Source organism: Botryllus schlosseri, chromosome 1 (genome assembly GCF_051294905.1).
Source record: "Botryllus schlosseri isolate E-star chromosome 1, Bs_hap1, whole genome shotgun sequence".
Lineage (NCBI taxonomy): Eukaryota > Metazoa > Chordata > Ascidiacea > Stolidobranchia > Styelidae > Botryllus > Botryllus schlosseri.
The window spans coordinates 17948494-17976215 of record NC_137236.1 but is presented as its reverse complement, the minus strand read 5'-3'; the positions used below and the strand labels follow the sequence as shown (position 1 = coordinate 17976215).

The 27722-nt window shown below is 41.8% G+C and overlaps 5 protein-coding genes across 10 annotated transcripts in view; 4 read left to right on the top strand and 1 right to left on the bottom strand.

The window, feature by feature from the left end:
* The window catches only part of LOC145443621 (4-galactosyl-N-acetylglucosaminide 3-alpha-L-fucosyltransferase 9-like), a 132618-nt gene that overhangs the window by 23487 nt on the left and 81409 nt on the right, over window positions 1-27722 (top strand). For 2 of the 4 annotated variants that reach the window (XM_080321561.1, XM_080321592.1), the window contains exons 2-3: window positions 2002-2088; window positions 5109-5182. In XM_080321561.1, the coding sequence (XP_080177687.1) occupies window positions 2002-2088; window positions 5109-5182 (161 nt within the window). The remainder of the gene's footprint in view (window positions 1-2001; window positions 2089-5108; window positions 5183-27722) is intronic. The other 2 variants (XM_080321571.1, XM_080321565.1) reach the window with 1 other exon arrangement.
* LOC145443719 (4-galactosyl-N-acetylglucosaminide 3-alpha-L-fucosyltransferase 9-like) lies at window positions 7686-10527 on the top strand. Its single transcript, XM_080321674.1, has 2 exons — window positions 7686-8190; window positions 10000-10527. Exons 1-2 carry the CDS (start codon window positions 7850-7852, stop codon window positions 10262-10264), a joined length of 606 nt encoding a protein of 201 aa, XP_080177800.1. The 5' UTR covers window positions 7686-7849; the 3' UTR covers window positions 10265-10527.
* On the bottom strand, window positions 13543-17946 carry LOC145437824 (uncharacterized). The gene is made up of 3 exons (XM_080315128.1): window positions 16902-17946; window positions 15550-16565; window positions 13543-15508 (listed from the first exon to the last, which is right to left on the bottom strand). Exons 1-3 carry the CDS (start codon window positions 16975-16977, stop codon window positions 14123-14125), a joined length of 2478 nt encoding a protein of 825 aa, XP_080171254.1. The 5' UTR covers window positions 16978-17946; the 3' UTR covers window positions 13543-14122.
* LOC145437815 (uncharacterized) lies at window positions 20490-22390 on the top strand. Its single transcript, XM_080315116.1, has 2 exons — window positions 20490-20875; window positions 21900-22390. The coding sequence occupies exons 1-2, from the start codon at window positions 20812-20814 to the stop codon at window positions 22388-22390; spliced, it is 555 nt and encodes a 184-aa protein (XP_080171242.1). The 5' UTR covers window positions 20490-20811.
* LOC145443778 (uncharacterized) lies at window positions 22380-26419 on the top strand. 3 transcript variants are annotated; one of them, XR_013916533.1, is made up of 5 exons: window positions 22380-22621; window positions 23097-23448; window positions 23506-23733; window positions 24599-24697; window positions 24773-26419. XR_013916533.1 is itself a non-coding variant. In XM_080321739.1 (4 exons), exons 2-4 carry the CDS (start codon window positions 23716-23718, stop codon window positions 24827-24829), a joined length of 174 nt encoding a protein of 57 aa, XP_080177865.1. In that variant the 5' UTR covers window positions 23360-23448; window positions 23506-23715; the 3' UTR covers window positions 24830-24872. The 3 variants fall into 3 exon arrangements, 1 of the variants encoding a protein (XP_080177865.1); XR_013916537.1 differs by lacking the exon at window positions 22380-22621 and adding an exon at window positions 22668-23039 and having other exon boundaries at window positions 24773-24873; XM_080321739.1 differs by lacking the exon at window positions 22380-22621 and having other exon boundaries at window positions 23360-23448; window positions 24773-24872.

Below are 27722 nucleotides of genomic sequence, written 5' to 3'. Positions count from 1 at the left end.
TATTAGTCACTTTGTTGCATGCTGTTCTTTGCATGTCTTGACCTCCCGTCTGGATTGTCGGTATAGTGAGGAGAACACGATTATGAGTTGGTATTTCTATATGTGGCGCATCTGTTTGCAACTGTGCTGTGGGGCTCTGATTGCAAAGTGCGCAACTATATTAAAATCGAAAAATAAAGTCGCATTGAATCGCGCCCTGCGCGAAGAAACTTTCAAGAATAATTAAAATATTTCAAGAAATTGGGAGTCAATTCGTAAATTCAAATTCCACGTCGACGGCCGCCAACACCTACTAATTGAATTACGTGTCCACGGCCGCACAAATTTGCTTCTACGGTCGCAGGTTGGCCACCCCTGTCATACAGGTACCACCCCTGTCATACAGGTACCACCATGTCTGCTTCTCTCTGATCAATCAACACACGGTGCAATCCTTCATCAAGATTTCAAGGCGTTCAATAAGCCCGGTACCACAAATTTACCAAGATATCAATGCATTAGGATTAAGTAGGTGACGAGATAGCGTGGTTGTTAAACTGTGCGGCCTGTTTATCTCGATATTGAATTTATGCGGGCCGTGGTCTCGAAATTTGAAATTGGCCCGCGACCCGTTTTCAGTTGGCGACACCTGGCATAATCGGTGTCTCACAAAAGCATAGAAGTGTGCGCCGTGCTACAAGTCGACGGTTACGGAATCAAAAATAAGAAATATCGGCCTGGTGTAAATGACCATTGTCGTCGACAAACACCATTATTACCACAAATGACATTAGGGTTCAGTACATCGTAAATGCCGATGCAAGTCTTCTGGCTTCGACGAACTTGCGCGTAAGCTCCACCCTCGCTCGCTGTGCAGTGTGCATACATGTGTATAAAAACATACAATCACTAAAATGTATGTGAGCAAGTAGTGGGGAATCTCGGAAGACTGGGGCAGGCGGGCCACATTATCATGGGCCGTATGTTGCCCACCCCGTATGTTGCCGATTTACCAGGCGTCGAATCCTGTCTGCTGCACTAAAATCTGCTACCGTGGACTAGGCAAACCTGAGGATTGACCTGAGGATCAGTCTGGTATTCTATTTAATCCAACCAAATGACCCCAGTCGAAGAATAATGTAGACTTGAGATTCCGTTGTTAGAAGTACAAAAATGCTAATGCAAGCAAGATTCGGCAATTTAAACTGGCGAAAAAAAGACAATTTAAAACAGTAATCAAACAATCAAATCACTAAAATCGTACAAATACAACTAGTAGAAACATGGAATACAAGGACAGTTGAAAGACTAACTGATTCCTCTAAAACGACCTCAAATGAAGGATAGAAAAGAACATGCGCAATCGCAAACAACCTGAGAGAAATCCTGACAAAATGGGAACTTTTCTGCACTTCCTGGTCGGTTGACTAAAAAGAAGTCAACTTTCCGCCCCAGCTCCCGAAATTGCCGCCCGAGCGTACTTCAGAGCTGATATACTGTATCTCAGTCGAATATTACCGTGTATGCCACCAGAATTCTCAAAAAGAGGACATTTAAGCGTCCCTCGAGGATACTTTTAAAAAAGTCAAAAAAGACTGGACAAATGCTCTTAAAAGAGGACGTATGGTAACGCTAAATATTTGTCTTCGGTCTTCATATAAATTTTGAGACTCGAAGCAAACTATGGTTCGTTAAGCGAGAACGATTCAGAATCACTGATTTATATTCGCATGTTGTTGCTGAAACATATATTCATACACACATATTCAAACCAACGAGAGTAGGCATTATAAGATGTAACAGTAGACCTAATTAATCTAAAAGAGCAGCAGTCAAGTCAATCCTGGTGTCAGTATTGCTACATCTCTGCATGCTCATTAACGAATGACGCATATTTTACTTCTATAGGCTCGTATAAAATTCTACATCAATGGACCATGACTGGCTACAGTTACTAGGACGCATATAGCCTAGGTATAGGAAAGTCGAAACTTCTTCTAATACATTTTGAACTCTATTTAGATAATACTTGCATGGTATTCATTGGATCCAGAGGTCGATCTGCCCAGAGAATGTGGGGGATGTCTTGTACGCAATGCAGACAAGTGGGTGAGTATACCAGGGGACACAGAACTATGTGAGCTCTAGCATTATCGCCGCATACGTGCTCGTTGAACTAATCACACGTGCCTGTCTGGTATTTTATTTCGCCCCCGAAATGTAGCAATCGTCCGACTAAACTATTCAATGACATCGATTTACTATACGCGCCGAAATCGCGAGTGGTCATAGTATGTCATTTGTTATGTTCACGCGCAACGCAATTTTTTTCAGATTCAGTAATGAATTTCGTCATTAATATCAGTAGTTTAACATATCACTATAATACATTTATCCTTTCTCAGCCCACGTGATCAGATTCACCGGTAGAGTTGATGGAGAGGGTATTTTCGAAAATTTGGGGCAATCGATAAAAGATGATCCATCTTTGTTGGGCCAATGGTTATTAACCACTTTGTCTCGTGCTGTTATTTCTTGGCCTACCATCAGGAATGTAGGTATAGTGGAGAGGACACGATTCCGAGTGTGTATTTCTATATGGAGGGGGGGGCATCATTTACCTATGCTGTTCGCATCTGTACTGTGGTCTGTGGGGCTCAGATTGCACAGGGCGCTACTATAATAACATCGAAAAATGAAGTCACATTGACTCGCACGCAGCGCGAAGAAAATTTCAAGAATAATTAAAATCTCTCAAAAATTAGAGAGTCAATTAGTAAATTCAAATTGCATGTCTACGGCCGCCAACACATGCTAATTGAACTACGTGTCGAAGGCCGTATAAATTTCCTTCTACGGCCGCAGGTAGGTCACCCCTGATCTATTGATTGATTGACAGATTCATTTATTCATTCATCTCATCGATCCTTTGGATTTCATTGTACATTAATGAGTTGGGGCTAAACGTAGCTAAGGTAGAAGTTCTTCGCTTCCGAGATACAACGTAGTAATAACATTTCGTTTCAACATATACACTGTAAAGCAGAGGCATATCAAACTCAAATATAGCACGTCACACTTCTAAGCTTTTTGTAAGATACCGCTTACGCAGATGAGGTGGCGAGGAGGAGCATAGATAAACCTTCAACGCTGAGGTACGAATTCTGGTACCGATCTCGCACCCGCACCTGTTGGTCTTGCTGCTGCGGATTATACCAATGCGCTATCTCGCCACTCTCTGTGATCTGGCGTTTCCCTGCGTATTCGTTATGAGGAATGCAAGAGATTTAGCTCCTCAAAATTGTGGTACAGTTAAAGACAGCCTGCGACACCCCTGTATATAGTGTACTGGTACGATTCACAGTTGCAACCAATGTTCCCTTTAATATTTGAGGAGTCTGCGCACACTCACCAACTTACTGCGCAGACCCTTGGACAATAGTGCGTAACGACTAAAAAAAGGTCATCACTTCGGATTTTTTGTGCGCAACTTAGATTTTCTGTGCGCAGAGACCGTGTCAGCACTGCGCATTTGCGCACGTGCGCAGCTTAGAGGGAACATTGGTTGCAACACCAATGGGTTGCGGGTTCGAGTCTCACCGACTTTGGAAGTTTATCAATATATAGGCCCATTCTCGCCATGTGGACCGCTTAAACCGCTGTTGCAGTTTACAGATGTTTTATTAGGGCTTTGGATAAAATACTTACAAAATTCCATTTTCCCCTGTAATATACATACCCGCTATTACGGAGTATCCTTAAGATGTGCTGCTCGATAGCAATGGCTAGGCTGGACGTTATATGTTCATTAAAAATATGTGTCTCAATTTTGGTGCCATATATATATGTTGCAATTACACCCGAAGGGAGCGTTAAGCGTTGTTGTTACATTCGTCACTGCACCACCTATCTTTGTGGATTTCGGCACTCGTTCATATCAAATCGACCGGAAGGATTATCCAGAAATGCAGCTGCAGAATTTGCTTTGAAATAATAAGAGTCTTCCCATTTTCTTCATAAATGGTACCATGTTTTGTTTTTCAAGAAAAGTCATTTTGTTGCTGTCAATCACTAGCCTACAATTAATATTTGCACAAAACACATGTGCATGATAATCGAGTTAAAACCGGGGTGTCCGTGGGGATTAGAGACGGTCTAAAGAGGGTGGGGACGAGAACACAATGAGGTAGAGAACCACTGGCGTAAGCGGAGTCTTATAGAAGCCTAGAAATTAGAGGTCGACCAATATTGATTTTTACAGGCCAATACCGATATATCGGCTCGCTCACAAGGCCGATACCGATATCATAGGCCGATATTAATATGGAAGGAGCAGAGAACAATTTCACCAAAAATATTATATATTTGGCAAGATGGCAGTTGTACATGCCACAAAAAGCTGAACAACAAACGAGAAAACTGAAATTGACAAGAAGTATTGCTTAATTGTGCACATTCGTTGAAATTTGTGATAACCCAAAAAGCAAAATACGATACAGAATTGCAGATCAGTCCAGAAAAGGTAGATTGTGATGCAGGAAGCATAGTTTCTCTGCATGCTCACCCAGCCAAACTCGTTCTGCAAGGGTAAATCTGTCATATATCGCACTTTGCGTCGTCGATTTCTCGAGATTGAGAACACGGAGCATTGAATTTCCAAACATTTTTGATTTTTTTCAGAATATAAAATATCTGCCTCGATAATCGGCCATGTCGACAATTGGTCGACCTTTACTAAAAATGGGTCGCTATTGTCGCTAAGAGTCGGCAGCTATGAAATCATGACAAAGAATGTGGGCCGTATGTAAATGGCCAGTGTATAATCGAAAAATAACATGAATACTACAACAAAAACAATCCTTGTATGCATCTACATTATAAGAATTTGTGTATGGTACTCGTTTTCGCAAATTGGGATGGGTGTTGAAGCAAAATTTGCAACCAGGAAGCGCAGGTGGCACATTAAGCCATGGTGGAAATTTGGTTACTAAACCTATTTGCCACTCACGTATTTATTGTCTACCTACGCAACCTTCCGGCAGAAGTTTTGCTACTGTTACTTATCCACGTCCGCTTGTACTATGTCGTTAGGAGCACGCCAACATACATTTATATCAATATGATTGCAGATAAGCGACAACAGAACTGAGGCCGTCATCATTCATTATGATCGAGCCAACCTGCGAGATATTCCACGAGTGAAGTGAGTAACCAAATGCTTGACGGTGGACCTGAAGCGAAAAGTCGCACGGTAGACACCTTCCCTGCATTCTTAGCGAAAAAGTGTGCATTCACACCCTAAAGGTGATGACCGACCCCGCAATTCAAAAATTCACTTCTCGGGATACAGATCGAATATTCCCCTTGACTTCATACCAACTGAACAGGATTTCGTAAATTCTGTGTTTCAATCCGGAACCGATTCGAGCCTATCATTACTATATCAACCGACGCTTGGCGAGATAGCGTAGTGGTGTAATCCACAGCTGCAGCACCAACGGGTTGAGTGTTCGAGTACGACCGAGGTCTACTCTAGACTCCTCCTCACCATATCATCAGCGTAAGCGGTGTCTTACAAAAAGCCTAGAAGTGGGCCGGGCTGCAAGTCGGCAGTTACGGAATAAAAATGAATAATACCGGCCCGGTGGAAATGACCATAGTAGTCGACAAGCGCCATGAATACCAATAAACAGACAAACAACTATCAATCGACAAGTTTAGTTCTCCGTATACATTAAAGATTTCGCTAGTTTAATTCTTGATTACGTCGCGGAACAGACGGTTGTGATTGAGTCGCCGATTAAACTAAAGCATTTTTGTAAATCCTATACGTACCTTCGTGCTAGTGCGGAGCGGGTCGACAAACTCTTTGGTCCTACTACGGTCGTGATTTCTAAAGCTACGGTCCGACTACTGGGCCAGATTCTAGAAATGACCGTTATCCGGCCCGAAAATCTCCGATAGTAATTATCTACTCACAGTGTGGTTTTGAATATTGATTGAAACAATGCAAACAGGGCATTAGAAATTCAAAGATCAAAACCAAACCTTGCCTGAAGTAATTATGCCAACTTGGACTAAGCATGGGGTTTATTTCCATCAGCATTTCCCTTTAACTGTTGATTCGAGGGTGGAAGAAAGTATGGCTGTCATATTGTTAGTAAAAAGTACTTATCCGGCTCCGATCAGACTCCGGCTGTATCAGAAAAATTACTGATCCGGATCCGGCTCAAAATGAGAAAATCTTGTCGGTCCATGGTCCATCAGACTTCGTTCACACCTATCAACGTTCCTATGTGGCTACGTTCCGTTAAACTCCATTTGTACTTATGCTATAGTTTTTCAGGCATCATTTGGAATAATATGTTGTGATTAATTTATACCGCGGTATAATCGTGAGGTAGGATCTCTTTTCTTGAACCACCTTAAATACACACTGTGTACCAAAATTCTGCGTTGTGCAAAATAATTATGCTCATTGTTCAATATTGGATAGCTGGAGAGATAATTGGAGCATTAATAAATTACGACAATAAGACTTAGCCACCTACACTGTGGAAAAACTTAACAATATTATTACTATACATTGTATTAAACCCGCTAATTGCCGTGTCGCATCTGGCATTATCAGCATATCAAAGCGCAAGACACAGTAAGCCGCGCTGTACGAAGTCGGCACCAGAGACTCGTTGGATGGATGTGAGAGAGTCTGAGACTGATGAATGAAAGTGAAAGATCGAAGCGCTTGCAACCGAATGAAAATATGAAGTCATTGAAATTGAACCGTTACAATATCAAATGTCGTGATGCAAAAGGTCACAAATGGCGATAAGCGTCACTGAAATGTTGCGCATTAATAATAATATTAATATTATTATCGTAACCGCGCGTTGTTACTGTTTATGTTTGTTCCTTTTGGGTTGCATTTCAGGCGGAATCCGCATCAATATTGGATATGGCGTTGCGCAGAGGCACCAACGTATATGTCTAGGGGCAACTGGCTACAACAGGCTGATCAAATTGGGTTCAACGCGTCACTAACCTATTGGTAAGACTAAGAACTGGCGCGCTGACGATGTCTCGTATCAGTGCATAGCGATTACACAAGAGCTACACTTCGATTGTTTTATGGACATTTTAATTATACATGAATGGATATATGTCATGTTTCAATGATTCATACACATTAGGATATTAGAGAGTCCATGTTATAAAAACTTATAAACTATGAAGAAAGGAAGGATATTTAGAGAGGCATTCTTTTTATGTTACTGGCATAGTGAATAATTCGACCTGTGCCACAAAGAAACAATTTTGCAGGCCATCGTTAATCAAATGTTTGCATATGTTTAATAGTTATATGATAGTCATTTAACCGTCACTGTGGCATGAAATTTGGTAAATTTGGTCGAAATCGGTATATCGAAAATGTGTGGAGTCGGAGTTGGAGTCGGTATAATGAAAAGGTCTGTAGTCGGAGAGGAGTTGGAGTCGGTGGTACAATTTACCGACTACACAGCCCTGATTTACAATGAGATGTGGTCTGTATCATAATTAGAAATATAAGCATTGTGACTCATAATCTGCCCTACTGTGGTTTGAAACGTGAGATGTTCCTACAATTATGTTCGCTACATGATATTGGACTTCTGTACGATATCGTATCCCAATATTAACACTTCGATATTGTACCAACCACAGACGAGACTCGGATTTTCAATTGAGTTACGGAAATGCAACAGTTGAAACCGGAACTGAATTGGAGAAGCCACTGGCGAATAAGAAGCATCTAGCGTTGATCGCAATTTCAAATTGCGATCTGACTCCGGGGGCCGTGGTCAGACTTGCGTATGTCAAGAAATTGCTGACAATGGGTTTGAAGCTGGAAGCATTAGGGCGATGCTTTGGGAAAACACCTGTTTCTCGAAATGACTACATGAAAAATGAAATGATAGAATACACATCGCAATACAAATTCTATTTCGCATTCGAGAATTCCTATCATTGTAAAGACTACGTGACGGAGAAGTTTTTCCGTGCCTTGATAGCCGGAGTCGTACCGGTTGTATGGGGCTCTACTAAAGAGGTATACGAAGCACATATCCCCGCCAGTGGATTCATTTTCGTGGAAGACTTTCCATCTATGCAGCATCTGATTGACCATTTGAACTACTTGGATCGCAACGACACTGCTTATCTGCAATATTTCAGGTGAAATATACTTTTACGTAAGTAACAATAATATGCACGTCCGCTGCCCGTAATTTGCGCTTCACCAAATTCGAATTCCGTGATTTCAAATGTATGGTAAACTGTACTAAGGTACTGCTACGGACGACCTAAATCTTGGTCCAGGCAATGAAGGTGTGATAATCCATATCTAGCACCGACAAGGTAGCGTAATGGTGAAGGTCCGGCTTCTTGATCGGCAGGTCGTGGGTTCGATCCCCGACCGGGTTTGACCAAACACCTGATTAGTAACACTGGTATCCATGACTTCCCTGTTTCGGGCTCATGCATTATTGGGATAGCATGGGTGGGTGGTGCAAGACTTAGAAAGCCTTACAAGGCTATATCCACACCTCCTTTTTCTAGTGGCATTTGTACATCATGAACTCATGGTATGCATATGCACAGATCGTGAGTATGTTTATTATGAGTCGGTGTATAATTGGCGAAAAACATCAAGGACAAAGATAACCTACGTCCTTTTCCTATCAAACATCGGTGGTCAAATGTTCACGAGCACAACTTGAACATGGAAAACATTTATAAAACACGTTGATGCTGAAATAACAATAAACCACCTTACCAATTACCACGTCCTCCTTTGGGAGGATTTGTCCTCTATTTTCGGGATTTTGAAAATGTCTTCCGAGGACGCCTAAATTTTGAAAAAGTGTCCTCTTTTCCCGGTTCCAAAATATGGTAACCCTACAACATTCCGAAATCAATACCACTACATCGTCGTACAAAGACATCGCAGTAACTCGTTACTTGACCGCATGTATGGCAACTTCCTCGATTCGGAGTGCTATAGCCACTTCACTCTCATATACCAGTTGAATTTGAGTATAGATGCGGTCAAAGCAGTCAGCATTGCTACTCCCGTAGATGTGGAGATAATATCGTAAATTGATACTCAATCGGGTGTAGACGCCGCCATTCACAAAATATGCTACGGCTACCTCAAGGAGATATCGAAAATAAATGGTTGTGAAAAGAACTCAGGTTTATTAGTTAGAAAAAGTGAATGTCTTGGACGAATGCTTCAGGTAGTCAGTTGTATGAGACTATAAGTATACTTTCGCAATTGCAAGACATATTTTCTCATCTAACCCGGTTGACTAATGAAATTATGTGAGACCTGATACCGTGCATGATGTGCGTGTGACGGCCCTATACCATATAAACGGGGAATTTATTCACCTAACTCTGATCGCTGGTGAATTTACTAAAATAGGCCAAATTTCCGAGGTTACAGGTGTTCGGAAAACCGGTTTCCGCGTCTACTTTCTATTGAGTTTACCCTTTTTCGCGTCCTATACGCAGAATAAATCGTCTTCACGTGCATTTTATATATCTCACTGATCATTTTAAAATTTTCGCCCTTCTCGCCCCCTTGTATCTCAAAATCGCCCACTGAGAGACGTTATCGTTCACGTTGGGAACCAATGGTATGGCCAGTGTCGAAACCGAACGTTAGAGGATGTATCGTGAAGCTATATTTACCTCATTAGTGGCACTATACGAAAACTCTTATTAAATGCCCTTTCTGCGGCTATTCAAGCGAAAATGAACCATTAAGTACATACAAAATGATCGTTTGCTGACTCGATTCGGTCCTAATGAATTTCAATACTTTGAGCCTTATAACTCGGAGCTGCAACTCGAGTTTTATTTCTGACTGCGTCGCATATAATGGAATATGAGATTTGGTGCTTAATTGTATACGAATATTGACTGCGGTACTATAGCTGATAAATATACATTCAATTTACCAGAACAATGGTTTTCCAGATGGCGGACCGAAAGGCGACACCACCCGCATTATAAGAGAAGATATCACAATTGTCAAATATGTCGTTTTCTGCACGGAATACGCCTTGACGATGCATACAAAGTTCCATATCGGGACTTCAACAAAACAAATTTCCCTATTACAGGGTCACCCAAGCGACCAATGTCAGTGTCCGTTCTTAAGTTATGGGCGGAGAATGATAATTCTGATTGTCTGCAAAAGAATCTTCGTTTGGACACCAACGGAAGAATCGTCGCCGAATGAAATCTTTTTTCATTCGTTACCTCAGAGTAGCATCACACACTCCATCGCGGGCAGAGAGAATTTGTGTCAAAGGCCGGCCGTATGAAGCCGCCAGATCAAAATAACGTAGTTTTCAAATGGGTCAAAATCGTTGGAGCTGTTGGCGAGAGTTGCGGAGAAGCGTCTTATAAATTTAACGGCACACCTTATTCTAGCCCAGAACTTTTCAACTTTTTTGAGCTCGATTCGCACTTTATTTTGAGAAATAAATTTCATTCGCACAAGCCAGCCTAAATTTATTACACAAGAACAAAATGAGGAAACTTTTCACTTTTGTATTCGAAGAGCTTCTTGGAGGTACAGAGCTTCAATATACGAATGAATAGTCAATAGTGTATTCATATTGAAATAAACCCGTTGTGTAATTGAATAATGTCCAACAAGTAGGCCAGTGGTATGCAGATGTGGTCAAAGTAGTCAACGTCTCTACTCAAGTAAAAGTAGAAGTAACGCCGGAATTTCTACTCGAGTAGAAGTAGGAGTGGTAGTTCACAAGTAAGTAAGTAAGTAGGTATTCTACGCTTATTTTTTCCTACAAAACTGAAAACTGTCAAGTAGAGGTAGTCTAAAATCATAACTACTTGAAAAGTAGTGTGAGTAGGCAAAATCTACTTCAACTGCTTCAAAAAGTAGAAGTACTTCGTTACTGACCACCTCTGGTGGTTTGTCAATGACTCGGTTGCTGCTGAATATTTTCGAAAATTTTAGAGAGGTTAGGCACAACTTCTTGCTCCAAGGCGCCCGAATCAGGTCATCAAGTGTGTCATCAGGAAAACAACTTCTTTTCTTCATTTTGACGTCCACTAGTGCACTAAGGACCTGTTCCGCCAGATACGTTGTTTGATTTTGTACACGAACTTGCTTGGATGGCCCGGGGGTTTTTAAGAACTATCCTGAACGCTTATCCAAAATATCACTTTTCCACTAAATCGACATGTTACGGCATCGCGATGTGAATGTGTCCGCATTTAGAACGCACTAAAGAGTGAAACTGCACTTGAATCGTAGCATCAATGTTGCGACTAGCACCTTTGGTTCATTTTCTGACAACATTCGAAAATATGCTTCACCGTACTAAGGTATATGTTAGCCGATTGGATAGTTCGGTGGGCGTTATAAACAGGAATGCATTGCTATACAAATCACACAATCCGAGTAATTGATGACGGTTATTTATGGATAGGCTTAGGCTTCATTCACTTCTGATCCATGCAATACAGGAATACACAAATGTTCATATCTTTCAATAACAACTTGCGGTATCCTTGAGGTTGTCAAAGCCTACACTTTCACCTTCTTGAATAATTATACATACATAAGATTCAGGATTAACGCACAGTTATATCGGCCAGGGTTGCCAACTGCGGGATGGCTTTTAGGGCAATCTTATAATATTGGCAAACTGACTGAAATAAAATAAAATTATCTTGAATATCCCAACTATCCTTATACAAAAAGAAGAATAAGTCTCAGCAGTCTAATTAAGCTTAAATTAGGCTGCAGACGGAATATCGCAAGACAAACTTCTTGGTGGATTTGATTTTGCTCTGCAAAGGGTTCTTAAGCTAAATCAGTAGGGTGTGCAATATTACAGAGTTTGTAGTACAAAGGCGGGACGGATACGAACTACACAAACAAGCTAACAGCAAGCTTAGTGGCATCATCAAATAACTAGGCTATATATAAGCCTATGACTTAACCATCTAGGGTCGGCCTGATATCATCAGTTCAAGAACAGGAAAGCGTGTCTAAGCCTAAATGGTGTAGTTCGCACTACAAACAGGTTATTGCTATGCTCAGTAGATAAACTGCCCAGTGACTTAATAATTCGATGTAATGCAAGATAGAGATTCATCGGACGTAAGACAACAAATGTGGGTACTCTAATTGTATTTTTAACAGCCTCTAATACTTGGTTAGGTACTCGAGTAAACAACACTTGTTACAGATTTAATGTGCTAATTGTTGCAGTTGAAGAAAGTAGAAAGTGCCAACATGAGAAACGCAGAATTCTGCTGCCAACCAACATGTGCCAAAATTCCCATATTTTGCATTCAAATATTCCAAACGTCAACTATGGTATCGGCCAACATTACTTACAAGATCCGTACACGGATCAGAGTAGAGGTCGACCGATATTGATTTTGCAGGCCGATACCGATTATTGACACACTCCGGGGCCGATAACTGATATCATTGGCCGATATTAATATGGAAGGTCCAGAGAACCATTTCGCCCAAAATAATATGTATTAGGCATGATGACACTTGTGTACATGTCACAGAAAGCTAAACAACAAACGCGAAAAGTGAAATTAAGTAGAAATATTGCTTAATTGTGCGCATTCATTGACATTTGAGATAACCCAAAAAGCGAAACGTGATACAGAATTGCAGATCAGTCTGGTAGAGGTAGAATGTATTTGTAATGCATGTTGCATGCCTAGTGCTCACCCAGTTAAACTCGTCCTGGAAGGGTAGATCTGTCACGTATCGTATTATGAAATAGAAACATTCGATATCACCAAGCATAGTTGTAAAAAGTGGGTTTAGCAAGGCTTTACCTCGAAATTGAACAGTAAACATAATGACATAGGTTGGGACTCGAGACTCATAATACTGTGACTCGGACGCGGCCCTCTGCTCGCCGACTTTGACTTTGACTTGACTTGAGGGTGAACTAAAAATGACTCGACTTGACTCAAGTCAAATCTATAAAAGTATGATTGACTTGTGACTCGGAACCTTGTGACTTGGTTGCAACCCTGAAAAGATATTTGTCTCCAGAGTTCCGAAGCTGTAATTCAGAATAATACTACGCCTATTCAAACCAGGTTGAAAAATTCAAGCTGGCCGCCCGCATGTCCCGATTGAGTCTTGTCCAAGGGAGTCTTATGCCACCATTACCTCGGACAGGTATCAACCATATGTGAATCATACGTAATCATATATATGTGACCCTCTTACCGCTACATATAGGCCATAATCACTAATTATCGATACCTCTCGAGGTTAAATTCAGCAGATGTGTCCAAAGTACTCAAGTTGAAGTAGAAATAATGTCGTAAACATCTACAAGTACAAGTAGAAGTGATGATTTTGCAGTGCCCTGCGTAATTATCCCAGACGTAGTCATGTGCAAACAACTGCTAGTACACGTGGAGGTATGATATTATTAGGCTATAGCCATGACTACGACAAGTTTTTACAACTTTTGAAACTTTTTTCACAACTTCCGGCAGCCTCCTAAATACTCAGAAGTTATGTGGTATGGTGTTTTAAGCTGTTTGGAGGAATCTTATAATGCAACTTTTTGCAATTTTCTTCATTTTTTCATGCAACTTTTTCAATTGTTGATGCAATATTCTGCCAGTTGTTTTTTTTCGATTTTTCATGCAACTAACTTTTACTGAAATAATTTGCACTACATGTGAATAGGTCGCCTAATTATTTCACTGTCGCTTAAATTTGAGGTCCTTTCTGATTTGAAGAACATTCAGGCTGGATCGCCGAAAATTATATTTTCACATGATCAATTTTTTCAACCTATTGATTTTGTGGAAGTCGACAACATTGAGTTCTGCTACAGTGCCTTGATTACGGAACGATTCGAGTATCTCACATCCAGATAATTTCAAGGAACTATTCCGTAAATGCAACTTTTTATTGCAACTTTTATGAAAAATAAGTACAACTTTCCACGTATTGGACTGCAGCAAAAACTTGCCCTAGTGATAACCAATTGACGAAGTAGTGCCAGGGATATCTAGATATCTAGATATCCCTGGTAGTGCGAGTAATCAACATTCACTTTGGAAGTCACTTACGGCGGCAGAACAATTTGGGAATCACGCACAAACAGTCCGAATAAAGAATCGGATTTAGCGCGCTGTTGACCAGGAGCAGCCCGATGGCCGACACGGTGTACGCGGTGCTCGATATCTCAAACCCAAACATATGCATGAAACCGAGCACGCAAATTGTAATCCAGCAATTGAAATCGGTGGATACCAGCAGGAATATGCTGACCTGCATCCTCTGCATATCCCTATGTTTTTTAATAGAGATTTTATTTGCGGTCGAGTTTTCACTTTTCGCGGAGAGGCTGTCTTTCCGCGATTTTCGAAACTTCCGAAAACCTGTAGACGGCACTTTTTTGTGTTTATGTGCGGGTGTTTCGACGACACTTTCGGGGCGTCCTTCCGCAGCGTTGCGTTGAATATTCGTGCTTCTTTTCGACCATCGGTATATGATGACATACGCGGCGAGGATGTACATAAAAGCGACTAGATTCAGCGATAGAAACGCAGCCGTGTGCTTCCAAGCCACGTCTCCAATCGAAACAAAAAGCGTCGGCAGGCAAACACTGTGCGCGCTGTAAAAACCGAAGTATTTCCAATGCGAATCCGAGGGAAACAAATCCGCGGATAATTCCTCTAGCTCACCCCAGGACATATCGTTTGGTGGATGAACGAATCCGACTGAGTTATTTGAAAACGCGATAGTCTTCAGGAAAATGACGTGGGCAGCCGTGCGGTTTACGACAGGCGGGCGTACGTGGGGCAAAGTTATCCAAGCTTCCGTAGCGTACGAATACGCGGTACCTGGCAAAACCGGGACAATCGCAATAAACAGTGATACGACCCATATTGCGACGCACACCGCAACCAGCACTTTCCCCCGTTCCAGAAGTCGCAGCCCGAATGGTTTCGCGACAGTCGCCAGACGTAGGGTCGTCAAACCCACAAGGGTCAGTACCGAGGTTTGGCTCGACAAAACCACCATCACGCCGAGAGACTGGCACAGAACACTGCTCCTCCACGATCTGTCGTGCTCCCAATAGTTTGAAGTCGTCGACAACGATTTGATTCCCAAAATAATCAAATATAACCCCATTAAAAAGTCGGCCGTCGTGAGGTTCAGTATGAAAACGCTGTGCCAGATACGAATCGACTTTGTTCGCCCGTTCGTTACGCTTCTAGTCTTAATTTTGCGTGGGTTATCTTCAACCTTGAAGTGGCTGTTATTGTTAGCTAATCGTGGTAGATTTGGTGATATTAGAGACATAGCTAGCGTTTGTAACTTAGTCCACGGGTAAATGCAATGAAGCTTGAGCAATGACTGCAGAGTTTTCACGATTACCATGAAGTTTCCGAATATCGCGAATACTCCCACCAGCCACATAAAAGTCAGGACGTACCAATCCTTCACCATTCTGTCCTTGGACGCGAAAGACTATTTCGTTGTTTGATAGTGAACCATTCGTCACTCCCGTCATCGCAATCGCTCACTCCGTCCGATATAACCGACGAAGTCACGTACAGAGGACTGCCCGATTGGCAATAAAACCTCCGGGGGCACACCATCTCGTCAAGTCCACCTGGACAGTCGATTCTACTGTCGCATATTAGGGACAGGGACAGGGATTGATTGCTTGATTCGGTGTTCAAATGAAGACTTGATTTTGAAGAGAACAGACTCGAGGAAATTTGATGTGACTGACCCGGCCAATGATGTACCTTTTTGGACTTTGCGGCTTCGCGAAACGATTGTATTCCAATTCTTAAAGATTCGCAAGTCGCTACCACTGTAGCAACGTTTTTCGGCTTGCGTTTCTTTAATTTTTCAGCGATGATTCGCAGTCTATGCTCGATATCCATTTGGCAATATATTTCGTCCTCACACTGCGGGCATTGCTGCACCCGGTCGCACACCTCAATGTAGTTCACGCACATTTTGTATTGTCCAGATTGATTATTTTTAGCGATACCGTGCTCCATATCTAAGATCGATGTCGGGCAAAGGATTTCTTTGGGCTGGCATACATCGCATGGCGATACAGTTGTACCATCCTTCCGCAACAGCTCGTTGTGTATCCCCGGTATGCAAGCTCTGTTGGGAAAATCTAAGGCGTTCTCCGGCGTTCGCAAGATTTCTCGTACGCTCTGCGCTTTACGGTGTTTCTGCCATTCAAGAAAAGTGACGTTTGGGGGCAGGGAGAGGGGCCGCGAGTCCACGTGCTCGTTCCTCCAGGTATCCGTTTCCGGATTGGTAAGCGTGCAAAGGTATTCGTCAGATAGGTCGCGACAATTGAATATTCCGTCGCTTACCTGACTCTTCGGTATTGGGGCCAGAGTCGAGATACAATACACTTCGTTAGCAATTTTATTCGTGGTGTCTCCCTCATCCCCGCGCGTCGATGTTTGGTTGTTTTTGCAAATCGGAATCGCCGTTATTCCGACTAGGTTCATTGGCCTCGACTCTGTAACGATTCATAGTGTTGTCAGGATTACAATGATTAATGCACTTGGTGAATTTGGCATTAGAAGTGTTAAACCTATATTTGTTTCGGTGAAATCAATGCATCAATATTGTATAAATGAATTAGAAAATTGATGTTTCATTTAAATATGAGCGTGAATTGTGGTGAATTTGGCAGTGTGTTAGCATGTACGAGTCAAAACATTCAGCTGGAGATGAGGGTTTGGTTTATGCATTAGCGGTTGGGGCGATTGATATCGGTGGTTTGGTCTGTGAAGTGCCGAATTTACCGGTAACCTTTTCACTGTATCATCCACAATCAGAGTCAATCTCTTACCTGCTGTCCATTGGAGATAGTAAAATACGAGCTGGACATGCACAGTCTCGACAAGGAAGCGTTGGCGCGTCATCATAGAGTTATTTGGATTATTTCAAAACGACCTGTATTATCCTGTAATCCGACATTTCAGTTTATACGGTTTAATCCTAAACAACTATAATATAGAAACGCAAGAGTTTGTATGGAGTGCTTTAAGTATGGTACGCATGCTCTCGTTCAGGTAGGCATGACAAAGGAACATCGAACTCCGTGGATAAAGCTATACAGGGTTGTATTGACTCACAACTTTCTGATGACTCGACTTGACTCAAAATACCAAAATGACTCGACTCGACGCGAGTCAATCTGTGTATTACTCGACTTGGAATTGAGACATCGCGCATGACTCGAACCAAGTCATATGACCGAGACTCGGACGGCCAAGACCGACATTTCGTTGTAATTTGAAGAATAGTAAAGTAACCACACTATTAAGATTTTATCTAATGGTACCAGTACTCAGAGGTGGTCAAAGTAGTCAAGTACGCTACTCAAGTAGAAGTAGAAGTAGCGACGAAAAAATCTACTCAAGTGCGAGTATAAGTACTTCTTTCAGAAGCAACCTAAAACTACTTGAAGTGGAAGTAGAATTGATTGAATTTAAATCTACTCAAGTAAGTAAGTAGTTTTGAAAACGGTCGTAATTCGTTCACATGGACAGTCAAAAGTATAGCAAATTGAGCTGCATGCCGGAGGTGCAGAGAACTTAATTCATATTGATACATCCCAGGAGGTATCAATTTTCGACAGAATAAGCATTCGTCCGCATCATGGGATGCAAATTATTGATATGAAAATTCCATATTAACCCTTTGTTTACTCGTCCCGTTTCAGAAAATATCATCACATAGCGCCCCACCCCATATTATAAGGCCCCTATAGTTTAGGCGAAGAGCAATACGGAGAAGTGATATCGGATACGGTTTCAACACTTTGCACGACCAGTATACGTTAATACAAAATATGGTGGATCGTAAAATTGTGCATAGTGAAACTTTATTTTCGGAAATAGAATCATTACTATACTTCAACATGTATGTTCTACAGACGAAAGAATTGAAATTATTTAAATCTCAAAGTATGATACTCGGAATTGAAATGGAAATATAAAAAAGCGGAAAATACATTTCACGTCTTTTGTCCGGAAAGTTGGTCTGCTAAAACAGGTGTAACGTTAAAAAAGCCGGAGTCCACTTTTCCAGATTAGGACATGTCATGGGCTGCTAGATAACGATGTGGCAGGCAATTGCTAGATTGCGAAACGGTAATATCAAGCGTTATGGTGGGCGATATTTACTGTGATGAAATATTTGAAATGGGCGACAATGCGGTGTGAGCGGAACCACGCCTAAATTATATTGACCGATACTTTCGTGAAAGTATATATTTGACACTCCAAAACTACTGTGCGCGAACCGCAACAAAAGTTCTGGGTTTTACTTGACTTTTATGAAAATTTAATGTCGGTACTCCGTGTAAACAGCCGCGAAATTCGCCAGGCTATCTTTCTTATTGGAGGATTAGACTAGTTCTACTTGACAAACTGAAAATAGCGAAAAGTAAGTAAGTAGATCACAATATATTACGAAGTAGAAGTAGAAGTAGAGAAAATCAGATCTACTTGGGTAAGTACTAGAAGTAGATGAAAACTACTTGAGTACTTTCAAAAATTAGAAGTACTTCGTTACTGACCCCCTCTGCCAGTACTTTACAAAGCGACTAGAAACTGCTAAAAGTGAGGAATAGTAGTACATTATATATGCGAACCATTCGATATCACCAAACAGAGTATTAAGAAGTAGGTTTAACAAGACTTCATCTGGAAACTGTGCTGTCAGCACAATGACTTGGACTCGGACCCGAGTCATAATACCATGACTAGGATTCGACCCTATGCTCACTGACCCGGACTAGGACTTGAGTCGGTAGTGAATTGAAAATGACTGTACTTGACTCGAGTCAAAACTAAAAAAGTGAGATTGAGTTGGGACTCGAAGCCTTGTGACTTGGATACAACCGTGAATCTATATCTCAAACTGCATATCAATACCAAAGGTTCTTAACTGGGATTGAAATGATCCCTACGGATTACCAGAGCCCGCACAGCCCTCAGAGGTTCTCTGGAGGTCATGACATACACACGCGACAGCGGTTGCAAGGACACGAGTCATGAGTGGACCCGATTCGCAAATTTTTGTTGAGTCTACACGAGTCAATTGGTGAATTGAACCGACTTTTACTCCAGTCATTGCGGATGACTCGACCGAGTCATTTGACTCTAGACATTTCAATATATATGAACTGATCGAAGTCTCGTGTATCACGACCAATACTTGAAAAATAGGTGCAGAAACTGCTCTCAGAATGAGCAAAATGCGACGCCTTCGATATCAGTTGAAGTTGACTTGAGCTCGTTAAGAATATTGACACTATGACGTGAACTCGGACTTGAGTCTTAACACTGTGACTCGGACTCGATAATTTTGTCCTCAACTTGTATTCGGACTTGACTCGGTGGTGAGTTACAATGAATCAATTTTACTACAGTCAAAATTAGAAAAGTAAGTTTGATTTATGACTCGGGACCTTTTGACTTGTTTAGAGTCATGATTCCCGATAACTCGGCACTTTTAGCGATCATTGACTGCAGGGAATTAGGCACGATCTGTCAGTCGTCTAATTATGACTGTTGTGGTGGTACGTGCGTGTGCAGGGTCAGTCGCAGCGGCGATTGCGGTTCGAAATCGAAACCCCTTCCTTTTGATTATGTCTCCAATATATTATTTATTGTGAAGATTATCGATGTTTGAGTCGACCCTGTCATATTTTCGGTTAACATGCTTCTGCCGGGTCGCGCTTGTGGATGGTGACAGGTGTACGTTCCGCTAACACTTTGGATTTCGTTTCTATTTTGCTCCTGCCGCAGCTATTTCCACAGTTGTAGAATGCGTAAGCACCCGCCTAACATTAAATCATATACCGTGATGTAGAGCCACACTGCGGTGACAATCACCTGAAGTATCTGCCTAGCTTACGGCCATAAGAGCAATTTTAATTTAACGTCAAGTATCACAGTGCATCTCACTCAGAGAGTCTTTGGCAGGACAACGACCTTACGTTATTTGACGGAACAGGGTATTTGCTATCGGTGCGTCAATTCAGATTATCCAACTGGAGACGTTCCTATACTGTACAGTCGGAATATTATGTCGAATTCAAATGCATAAATACCAAAATGAGAGATTTGAAAATTACGATCGAAATATTGCTGATTAGCAATGCGATATTTCTGCTTCCGGTTGAAGTTTGTGAATGATCTCCGCCACGCGGATCGCCGCCGTTATATCGGATAGCGAACGCGACACCACCGTTTCGAGTATAGCTCACGCGGCCATTAGTTGTTGCTGTTGTTCGTGCTATCTATGGTATTTGTTTTACTATAAAGGTGAATGCATACTGTATCTCGGAGTGTTGCTTAGTCATTTACCGACATTCTCTAATAAAGGGGTAGCCAACCTGCGGCCGCAGAAGGAAATTTGTTCTGCCGTGGAAACGTAATTCAATTAGTATGTATTGGAGGCCGTCGACAACAAATTGAATTTATAAATTGACTCCTGAAATTGACTCCTTCTTGGAATTTTTTTCGCGCTGCGCGTGATACAATGCGACTTAGTTTTTCGATGTTAATAAATGGCCATAGTAGTCGACAAACACCATGAATACCTCAAAACAAACAAACAAACAAACAAATCAACGACATTGTATGCGACATTTGACCAGCTATGGTTAAGATTAAACATTTAAAACTGTATGAAACTGTTGCATTGCAGGGTAATACAACTAGTCTGATAATCCAAATAACTCTACGATGGCAAGCCGATTCCTTCTCATACTTGTCGAACTCGCCTTTTACTCTCCCCGATGGACCGCAGGTAAGAGATCGCCTCTCATTGCACCTAATCATACCCTCTTTTTCACTAAGAGTTATATTATATATTATCACCGTAAATCATAGTTTCGGCACATTTTCCCGCGGTGTCTACCCTGAAATTTCAATCAGTCGTAACTAGGGCTGGGCAAAATCGAGTACCTTGATGATTCGATTCTGAATCACGTAAAATGCTTCGAGTCGAGTCGAGTAATCGAGTATCACTCATTATGACGTCATAGCAGAATATTATTTGTCAAAGTTCAAATATGTACCTTTTAAGCGACCACGAAGAATATAATGCCTGTTATCCATCATATTAAGCATACTTTGTTATTTTTTTCGACCATACCGATTTCATTGCACTTGGTGACAATATTGTGGAATGATCATGACTTCGGAAATGTGCTATTTCCAGTAACGTTCGTAGCTTTGTACTTCATGTTTCGTATGCTACGATACGGCCAATCAAGGTTTCAAGGCTTCAACAGTGAAATTAACATAAACTCGTTGATCCGTGATAAACTCCTCGTTGATAAATCAACTTTCAGTGGTGAGGACCGTATAATTTCAGTTCTCGAAAAAATCGTCTTTTACTACCCGACTCGAATCATTAAAATTAATGCTCGATTCAGATTCGAGTACTCGAATCATTGCGCCCAGCCCTAGTCGTAACACAGCACCCAAAGCATGTAGTACAAAGCTATGAGCACGTTACTTATGATGATATTTTTTGCAGTCCAGATCAACACACAGCATTTTCATAAAGTATAATCGAATAGGCGTAGTGGAAAAGTTTTAGGATTTCATTAGCCCATACGTTTAGAACTGACATCAGTATCTTTGAGGTCACATAGTAGATATTTATTTCAACTTTCCATTTCTTCCATATTTCTGAATGGTTTTAATGAGTGATGCGCGAATATTCAACTCGCATTGGAATCGAGTCAACCAAATAATCTATTTTGCCCATCCTGTAGAAGATACAACCAAGATATGATATTACCAACACTGCTTTACCGTAACAGAGTCGAGGCCAATGAATCGATTCGTGAGACCGCACCTTCCTCTTTGCAACGAAAAGCACCAGTGCAAAATCCCGCCCCGTAGTGACGCCAGAGATATGGGGAATAATGCCGCGGACACCGCGTATTGCATCTCTACTTCGCGCCCAATTGCGAAAAGGCACGTATGCGATGGCAAATTTCATTGCCCAGACATATCCGACGAATACCTATGCACTATGACCCACCCGAAAATGAACAACGTGATAAGCATGGGCTTGGACGTATTACGGTCACGAAACAGCACATTTCGTAAATGGAACAGACGCGGTAAAGCACAAAGCTTGCGCGATATCTTTGGGAATTTGCGAACGCCGGGAAACGCATTGGATTTCCTCAACGGAGCGTGCATACCTGGGATAAGCAGAGTGCTCACGTGGGACAACGGTACAGACATTTCTCCGTGCGATGTATGCAAGCCCAAAGACATCCTGTGCTCTTCATCTACACTGTAAATGAGATAAAGCGCAATCGCCAAATCTGCCGCTTGTGGCAGCACAATATCGTGCTAAAGCGCCACGACCGGGAGTGACCTTTAGTGCTGTTCTTAAACTTCCTCTTTTTTCGGCCGTTTCTTGCTCTTTTGCGATGTGGTGTGATCGCGATGACAGGGAATCAGCATGCGGATTTTGAAGCTTTCTTGGCGAGTAACGGTATTTCATGGCAGCACGTCCAGAAATTGGAAGGTAAGTATATATGTAATATAGCTTCAGCAATGTGCCCTGTTAACTAGCTAATCGAGGCAGCTTGTGCAGTTATATTCAGTACATCTTGTGTGGAGTTGGTTGAATGCTGGTGACAATTGTGATCTATTAGAATGGTTACTATGCAGCTTAGGTTATTATTAGCGTGTACTTTTGATAAATGTCTAACGGACAGTCTTGTTATTGGTTGTGCTCCTTTGTTGGGAGTTCAGATCGGCTTACAAAACATCTGCTGAAACGTCAAGTCTGATTTATACATGCAAGCTCTGTCAATTAATGTTATGTTCAAAATTATTTCATATCTCAGAGAATGACTTAGATTCGGATATTTTCACCAAGCTTCGTGATAAAGACCTTTGGCAAATGACGTACCGTCTGGCGTCTGTTGAGACTGCAAGAAGTACGAGCTAATTAACTATGGAAGCTCCGTTCATGCAACTAAATCTTGTTGTTACAGTTATGGGAGGAACTAGCAACTAATGGAGGTCCAGACAATACACGCCATGAATCTTTCTCAGTCGCAGACCCAAACTATCCGTGCGGTGAATCAGCGTCACTTGCAGAGTCGGACACCACGTTGCCTGTGGATGAGTCGCTCCGTATCGATGTAGAATCACTCGCGCAGTCAGATACCACCCTACCCATAAAGCCATCAGTCCGGGAGGATATAGGACCTTCAGCCACGCCAATACCAGTAATCATTATTTTGTGAAATTTTGCTATGAATTGAGCTAAACTGTCTGTGTCTGCAGCTCATATCTCGGGGAGATGCCGGAGCAACCAATGCAGATCTCCATTTGGATGTTATGGTATTTATCCGCATAATTCTAGTAAGATTCTATCTTATATTTCCATCAATATTGCAGCCGTCGTGCAGTCCCAAAGACCCTGAACTCGTTCCTCCGATGCCCTTGCTGGTATTCAGCTTCAAAGTTCAGCAAGCGCTCGAATCACGTACACTCGCACAGCTTATGTAGACCGCAATCGGCACAAAGGCTTGTCTCCATTCAAGCATCAATACGGACTCCGGCGTTCTCAGCTAACGAAGAAAGAGATTTCTTGGAACGTTCCCTACCATGGGCGACATCAGACTAGTGAGTATGCATGCAATTATGACAACTTCTTATTGCTTTGTTATAGAGGTTATGTGCCAAGGCTGTTTCTTCACTGTATGTGTATGGCAGGGTTGTAACCAAGTCACAAGACTCCGAGTCGCAAGTCAATGTCACTTTTTTAATTTTGACTCGAGTCCAGTCGAGTCATTTTCAATTGCCACCATTGAGTCAAAGTCATCAAGCAGATGTTCGAGTCCGAGTCATGGGAATTATGACTCAAGTCCGAGTCTGAGTCATTGTGTTGACTGCTCAGTTTCCTGATAAAGTCTTGTTAAACCCACTGTTATAACTCTGTTTGGTGATATCGAATGGTTCGCATTTATGATATACTAATTTTCCTCACTTTTAATAGTATCTTGCAGTGTTGGGATGACTAGAGTCATGACTTGACTCGAGTCACTTTGCTAAAATGACTTGACTTGACTCGGCGTATCAGAAATGCGGATTGACTCGTGACTCGTGAGCAAAATTCACTAGCCAATTTCAAGTCATCAAGTAATCGGTGTCTATATTTATCACTGTATCTTGCATATGCTCGAATGGTTCGCGAAACGCTGGTGTAACCCTTGAAAGTGACCAATCATTCAATGGTCGTTTCACTTAGCCTCGATTGTTCTCTCACAAATAGATTGACCGCAAACAAAGTGATCGAAGCTTACAGCTACATTGTTCAAGTCAAGTCGATACACATATTGACTCGAGTCAAGTCGAGTCATCAGAAAATCGTGACTCGAGTTCGACTCGAATCGAGTCATGACTCGAGTCATTACAACCCCGTTGTATGAATATATTCATAGATCTGATCATATTCTAATCATTCTTAGACACATACATTCTCTTACAGGTAAGGGAAGATAACTGGAATTTGATCGCACCAACCACAGTTGAAGAGATCAGAACATACTACGAAAGAATGATGCTCATATTGGATAAGATATTTGAGGTAAATGCGAACTCGCAATTCCATTCTGAATTAAATTTGATTGATAATAACCCCTCAATTATTCAATGTTTTCAGTCCAATACTGATGAAGTGAAGCTGCAACAATTACAATCACAAGTTAGACCGATCTAAGAATAAACTCGAAAAAGAAGACCGCAATATCTGTGTTATCAGTACTACAGGTACTTGTTTATAAGATTAATATAACTTTCAGTTTATAACGAATGTATGATTTGAAAATCATGCAATAGCTTGATAACTATGATGACCTTAAGAAGGTTTTTATTGTGAGCATTATTGTTGTAATGTCAATGAGTTTCGTAGCACCTTCTGTTAACACAGATGATTGTGCAGACCAGGGGCGGTAAACCCATGGCCCTCGAAATGGTTTGGAGTAGTTACAATAAAAAATTTGCCTACATTTTCAGGCCCATGACATTCACATCAACAGCAAAACGTCCGAAGCTCCACATTTGGTGGTTTCAAAGCATGGAAATGGAAAGATACAGGGATGGATTCTGGCTGATGGCCAAACGAGCAAAGGCCTGGGGCGCAACAAGACGGCTACATTGCCTCTTCCACTCAAGTGCCTCACCTCAGCTCAAGACCCGCATTTTCCATGCCACTGTCGAGCGGGCTCTTCTCTACGGAATAGAAGCACTCACGCTGACAGAAAAGCTGGCTAAGACGCTCAACGCCAACTACGATGTACTCCTCCGCTACGCACTCGGCATCCATCCCCCCGGAGCACATATCCACCAATGCACTGCGCAAACTCACAAAAACGGTCCCATGCCGTTTGCTGGCTGCTAAACGACGCTTCCGCCTAATCGGTCATCTAGTGCGGCATCAATACGATCAACAAGTTGCCGCCATCATCAACCACATTCCGACGGAGCCATGGCGCAGAGGTGGCTGGAATAGAACCACATGGCGCTCGACAATAGAGAACGAGCTAGCGCAACGCGGGCTATCGCCCAAAGACGCCCACGATCGTCCACGCTGGAGGCGCTTAACAAGGGCCCAAAACTGATTATCTTTATGTTCTTTTGCCCTTTTATTTAATGGAAAGTCGATATATCTATATTGGGACCTGTCTTAGCCCAAAGAATTCCAGCTCCTGGAGTTCGTGCAGTATGTCGTTGTCGGTGACAAGAATAATCAATAAGTATCCACCAAACTATCTGATTTTTTTCATAAATTCGAACAGTCTGCTGCAGCAGAAGACCTTTGTTAGCATTCCATTAGGTTTTACAATCATTCGTTGGTCCATTCGCATTTGAAGTTGGCAATTCTACTCATGTCTTGCCATATAATGTTCAAGTAATCTGACATTGCAAATATTCCAGCAGTGTCGCTTATCTTTTCGTTATGTTAGTTCCTACTTTTAACTTGGCATCTAACTGTGAAGGCAGTCAATACTTTTGAATTTGCACCACCTCGTATTTATTGAAGTTCTAGTGCTGGCTTGTACAAGCAATCTAGTATGGAAAGTATCCCAGGAACTTGATGGTTCGGTGTCCCTTATCTTTTGTCTATACTTGTTCCCACTTTGGCCATGACATCTAGATATCAGTAAGTACTATAACTTATTTGCACCTCTGAAGTTCTACGTCTGGCATGACTTCACATGACATAATGGAAGTATTGTCAAATAGTTCAGTGCTGCTTAGCCCGTTAATTTACAAGTTTGTTCTTCAATCTTGGCCTCTATGCTATACATTCAGGATGTGCAAGATTTGTAAATTTCGTTTAATGTCTACAAGTGCATTTTTTTGATAACATGTTTTGTTGAAAGCATGCACATCACTTGTTTCGTTTATAGTAAAATGTTCATATATTGCTGGTTTCGAACAGGATAAGTCGTCGAGTACGCCAGATTATTTAGTAATCCATATCAAGCCGTAGCACAGCTCAGATAGCGCTTGAATCATGAAGCACTATATATAAAGCACATAAATCTTAAATCACAATATACACAGCATCAAGCACATTTTATTGTGATATCTTTTTGAACATGAAACGTGATATCTTTTATGCTTTTAAAGACACTAAAATATTTACAGTGTATCTCTTTATCTGGAGCGCAGTATCTCGAATCAATCTAACAAATACAAAATGTGTGTGAGCCCGATTGAGATTTGCGACCGGGTGCGCCAATGTCAGGAAGGCGAGGACGAAATGTACTGAGAAATAGATATGAAGGACAGACTGCGAAGCAGTAAAGAAAGGCCAAAGAAACACAAGTCCAACAATGCTACGAAAGTTGTCGAGACATATGAATCTCTGAGAATTGGTGTCTACTCATTTATTGAGACAGCAAAGTCCACAGGATTCAAATACAATTCCAGACTAGCCATGAATCAGTAGATGAATGATCTCGAATTAAGGCGATCACGAAGTGAGCCTTGGCCGCGGCAGTTACGCCAAATTTCTCCGTCTTTTTCTCAGCCAAATCAATCCTGTACTTAGACACGGAATCAATCAATCAATCCCTGACCAGGTCCCTGATATGCGATCATAAAATCGACTGTCCCGGTGGCGTTGACGAGATGGTGTGCCCGCGGAGGTTTTACTGCCATTCCGGCAGTCCTCTTTACGTGAATTCGTCGGCAATATCGGACGGAGTGAGCGATTCGAAGACGCGAGTGACGAATGGTTCGCAATCAAACAGCGGAAATGGTCTTTCGCCTCCAAGGACAGAATAGTGAAAGATGGTATGTTTTGACTTTTATGTGGCTGGTGGGAATATTTGCGATATTTGGAAACTCAATGGTAATCGTCAAAACCCTACAGTCACTGTTAACGCTTCATCGCATTCACCCCTGGACTAAGTTACGTTCGCTGGCTATGTCTCTGACTTCATCAACTCGACCACGATTAGCTGAATGTCACATCCGCTTCAAGGCTTATGATATCTCTCGTAAAGTTAAGACTAGGAGCGTACCGAGCGGGTGGAAAAAGTCGATTAGAATATGGGGCAGCGTGTTCATTTTGAACCCCGCCACGGCCGACTTTTTGATGG